This window comes from Bombus terrestris, chromosome 2 (assembly GCF_910591885.1).
Source record: "Bombus terrestris chromosome 2, iyBomTerr1.2, whole genome shotgun sequence".
Classification (NCBI taxonomy): Eukaryota; Metazoa; Arthropoda; class Insecta; order Hymenoptera; family Apidae; genus Bombus; species Bombus terrestris.
Window position 1 is genome coordinate 15848590 of NC_063270.1, and position 4929 is coordinate 15853518.

The following is a 4929-nucleotide window of genomic DNA, read 5'->3' on the forward strand; positions in this document are numbered from 1 at the left end:
TCTTCCTCTCATTACTCATTCTTTTCCTCACATTACTATCTTCTCAATTTCACATCTATTTCACATCTATTCCAATACTAATACTAAATGCTGACGGAATTCTTCTTCATTCCTGTGAGGCAGCTATAAAATGTATTATGCCGCAAAAAGAATGAAATTATATCTCATAATTAACATACTAAATGCCACAAGTGACTTTCCAATGACGTCATAGTGGCCACTGTTGACCAGCGATACGAAAATAGAAGTATTTATGTTAAATAATATATAATTGTACTTGTAGAGTGTTTAATACTTTTAATGTTACAGTAAATAGAATTATCAATTTTATTCTTAACAGAATTACAAATTTTATCCGGCATATACCCGAGGAATATTTCCATCCCTTAAGTTTGAAACTAGCAACGGTACAAGTTAACATTTATTTCGTTTCAACACAATTTTCCAACAGTCTAAAGAATCGATTTCATAAATTCTTCCCTGCCTCGACCAAACCCAATTCGATCTCGTGAACCGCAAGAAGCATTGCGTGCTTCGTGCTCTTTGATTCTTGCAATTATTCACAACCTCCTAAACCAACTCCCAAACCTACATTTGTTGTCCTACCACAAATTCTAACAACTAGACAAATCGATCGGCTATAATACTACGGAAAAAAATTTGCGCAGACGTTGAACAACTTCGTGCTGTTATTCTCCTGTAAGGGAGGCAATTCGATAGTTAGCGGGGCAGCCACAATGAGCGACACCACGATCATAAAAGCGAACGCAAAGAGCGATTACGTAGCGATTACAATCTACAAATAAATCGTAGGATATTAAAACCGATCGGTGCCTGGCAAATTAACTAACAAATTAGTATTTCTTACCTAGAAAAAGAATCCTTGCATTGATTTTGAAAATCTCACGATCGAGTGTGGTCATTGAAATCACTGCAAGAAAATTAATTCACATGTCCATACACACGTTCGGTGATGTAAGTCAGATGATTATCTGTTATCTATGTATATGCATTTTTCTTTCCAAACTATAATATTTGCTATTCCAGGTGATGAGATTGGCATTTGCGTATCTTAATATACTGTGTCAAATGACATAACTAAATGCACTTCTAACGAAATCCTTACTTATATAATTTTGTAGATAAAATCGTAGAAATTGAAATATAAACAATGATAACATAATTTAATGTCTTATAATTCTATCAATATGTATATTCTTTTTAAATTGTATTCTTTCTTTGAGATTTTTCATTGGTATTATTATTATTGATAATATCCCCTTCGTATCAAATCAAACAATGCCAGACGATATTCGTTCGACAATATCAAGTCAAATCTTGGAGATGGAATTACAAAGCAACGACGTTAAAGAACTGACGAAACCGACTATAAGCTTTTGTTACATAACACAATTCGATTAAAAAAAGTTTGATTACACAGTAAGGATGCACTTTGCGTGCACACGATTCCGAGAAATAATTTCCAAGTTTATTCTACTGTTCTGAAACAACTCCAACCGACTAGAATCGATCAGCGAAGAAGTACCTAAAAAACTTGCGCCGGAGTCCCCACGCACTCTCTTTTGATACATTAATAGTCTCTTCGATCGTAATGACGACTACATTTCACGATGACGAACCAGCCTGTTACAATAGGAGCAAACGCTAAGACCAACAGTGACTACGGTCTCCAATTGAATCGATGGTTCCTAAAACCAATCGGTGTATGGCCATCGTCTCCCTCTACTACGAGATTCGAGAAGATAGTTTCAATTACGTTAAACGTCATTTGCTACACTTCGATACTACTCACTACGATTCCTTGTTTGCTACGCATGTTTCTGGAAGACGAAAGTATTTATTTGAAACTGAAGTCGCTAGGTCCTGTGAGTCATTGGGTCGTCAGTAGCGCGAATTACACTACTTTACTACTGCGAAGCAAAGATATACGTCAATGCATGGAACACATGGAAGCTGACTGGCAAACAGTGACCAGAGAGAAGGATCAATGGGTGATGCTAAAGAACGCGAAATTCGGTCGCTATGTAGCAGCTTCGTGCGCTATTTTCATGCAGAGTGGCGTTATGTGCTTTATTTTCGTCACAGCAATGGATACAGTGGAGATTCAAATTGGAAACGAAACGAGAATTTTACACGTGTTACCTTGTGCAGTATACAAGAAGCTGATAAACGTCGATGAAAGTCCTACGAACGAAATCGTGCTCTTCTTGCAAGCATGGTGTACTATTATTGCCAACTCCAGTACAGTTGGAATGTTCAGTCTTGCAGCTGTTCTAGCTGCTCATGCGTGTGGTCAGCTGAATGTAGTTATGGTATGGATCACTGAATTCGTGAACGAACCGAAGAAGGCAGATGGTCCTAAGGGCATAGGAGTTATCGTGGAGCGACATTTGAGGACGCTGAAGTAAGACTATTCGTATTCTTTTTTGTTGGTTTCGTGTTAGTAATCACTGTGATTATGTTACGTGATAATTGCAGTTTCATTGGATACATCGAGAAGTTGATGAACCGAGTATATTTTTTAGAGATATTTAGATGCACGATGAACATATGCATATTGGGTTACTACATTCTTTCGGTATACATCAAACATTCTCCCACAATATCAAATTCACATTGTACATAAAAAGTATTTGCACACCATTGCACGTGTTATAACATTTACATATTAAGTAATTAAATCAAAGTATCATAAATTTCCTATAATTCAATACTACTTTCATATAATTAAAACTTTAATAAATAGAATGAAATATACAATTCCATTAAATGGACGCTTCGTAGGAATATCATGTGCAGATACTTTTTGGAGTCACTGTAAATTAGTTTTCATATATAACCATTTTTGCTAGAACTATTTTTATATATAACACCTTTTGCGTGACATTTCCAGGAATGGGCTGATCAAAACGTTCAAAGTCTGATTACGTATATTATGATATATATTTCAATCGGTTTCAACGTTTTTCTAATATGTTACATAGGTGAAATATTGACAGAACAGGTATCAGGCTCAAATTAATATATGCCATAAATGCAACAGATCAAAATCGTGATAACAACTAACGAAATTCAATTTTTCACAGAGTAAAAAGGTTGGTGAAGTAGTTTATATGACAAACTGGTATTACTTACCCGACAAAGCAATCCTCGACTTGATTTTGATCATCGCGCGATCGGGTGTGGTCGTTCAAATCACTGCTGGAAAAATGGTTCTCATGTCTGTCTACACCTTCGGTGATGTAAGTCATTTTGATCCTTTTATTTACATCTGTGTTTCCGACTACATGAAATATTCTCGTTTCAGGTGGTAAAGACTGGTTTCGCGTATTTAAATCTCTTACGACAAATAACATGATTATATACACTACTAATTAATTTTTTAATTGTGTAACTTTTTGTAACCGATATTATAAAATCTAGAATACAAACAATAGCAACACAGAATCTGCATCTAATGCACCGAAATTTTATACACTTAATGTACATATACGTGTATTTTATATTTCTTACATTCTTACTTGTTCCTTTTATTACTCATTATTTTCCCCGCATTACTATCTTCTCAATTTCACATCTATCCCAATACTTGAAAGTGCTGACGGAATTCTCCATTGCTTTGAGGCAGCTATAAAATGTATTATGCCGCAAAAAGAATGAAATTATATCTCATAATTAACATACTAAATGCCACAAGTGACTTTCCAATGACGTCATAGTGGCCACTGTTGACCGGCGATACCAGAATAGAAGTATTTATGTTAAATGTATAATTGTACTTGTAGAGCGTTTAATACTTTTAGTGTTAAAGTAAATAGCTTTATTAATTTTGTTCTTAACAGAATTACAAATTTTATCTTGTACGTACCGAAGGAATATTTCCATCCCTTGAATTTGAAACTAGCAACGGTACAAGTTAGCACTTATTTCGTTCCAACACAATCTTCCAACAGTCTAAAGAATCGATTTCATAAATTCTTCCCTGCCTCGACCAAACCCAATTCGATCTAGCGAACCGCAAGAAGCATTGCGTGCTTCGTGCTCTTCGATTCTTGCAATTATTCACAACCTTCTAAACCAATTCCCAAACCTACATTTGTTGTCTTACCACAAATTCTAACAACTAGACAAATCGATCGGCTATAATACTACAGAAAAAAATTCGCGCAGGCGTTGAACAACTTCGTACTGTTATTCTACTGTAAGAGAGGCAATTCAATAGTTACCGGGACATCGATGAGCAGCCACGATGAGCGAATCCGCGATCATAAAAGCGAACGCCAAGAGTCATAGCGATTACAGTCTACAAATAAATCGTTGGATATTAAAACCGATCGGTGCTTGGCCATATTTCTCCACTACGTCGACACGCGAAAGAGTCATTTCCTTGTTTTTAATCGTTCTCTGCTATGTCGTTATACTGTTCAACTTAATCCCTTGCGTCGCTTATTTAATCTTCGTAGGTGATAGTTTTTATAGAAAAGTAAAAGTGTTCGGTCCTCTGACTCATTCATTTCTCGGTGGAGTCAATTACACGAACCTGCTGTTTCGGAGCAGAAATATCAGTGACTGTGTGGAACGCATTGAAACTGACTGGCGGATGGTGAAGAAAGAGGACGAGCAACAAGTAATGTTGAAACACGCGAAGTTTGGCCGATACGTATCGACTATGTGCGCGATCTTCGTGCATAGTGGTATCATGTCTTACTGTATAGCAAGTGCATCCAATGTGCAGATCATCAAAGTTGGCAACGAAACAAGGACCATACGTACGTTACCTTTTGATGTTTACAACAAGATGATCCCAGTCGACACGAGTCCCGCGAACGAAATAGTCCTTGTAGTGCAGTTTCTATCGGCTTTTATCGCCGACTCCAGTGGAATTGCATTTTACACCCTCGCGAGTGT

The 4929-nt window shown here is 36.6% G+C and overlaps 1 protein-coding gene across 1 annotated transcript; it reads left to right on the top strand.

Moving 5' to 3' along the window:
- The first annotated feature begins 1631 nt into the window (after nucleotides 1-1631).
- Nucleotides 1632-3474, top strand: LOC100646698 (odorant receptor 4-like). Its single transcript, XM_003393951.2, has 5 exons — nucleotides 1632-2425; nucleotides 2500-2599; nucleotides 2915-3025; nucleotides 3108-3263; nucleotides 3329-3474. Exons 1-5 carry the CDS (start codon nucleotides 1632-1634, stop codon nucleotides 3377-3379), a joined length of 1212 nt encoding a protein of 403 aa, XP_003393999.1. The 3' UTR covers nucleotides 3380-3474.
- The last annotated feature ends 1455 nt before the right edge of the window (nucleotides 3475-4929 follow it).

Excerpts from the sequence above, each read along its gene's own strand:
- LOC100646698 (XM_003393951.2), top strand. The coding sequence starts at position 1,632 with ATGACGAACCAGCCTGTTACAATAGGAGCAAACGCTAAGACCAACAGT. Across the intron at positions 3,026-3,107 it reads GTGAAATATTGACAGAACAG|AGTAAAAAGGTTGGTGAAGT; the intron begins GTATCAGGCTCA and ends AATTTTTCACAG. Across the intron at positions 3,264-3,328 it reads CTGTCTACACCTTCGGTGAT|GTGGTAAAGACTGGTTTCGC; the intron begins GTAAGTCATTTT and ends TTCTCGTTTCAG.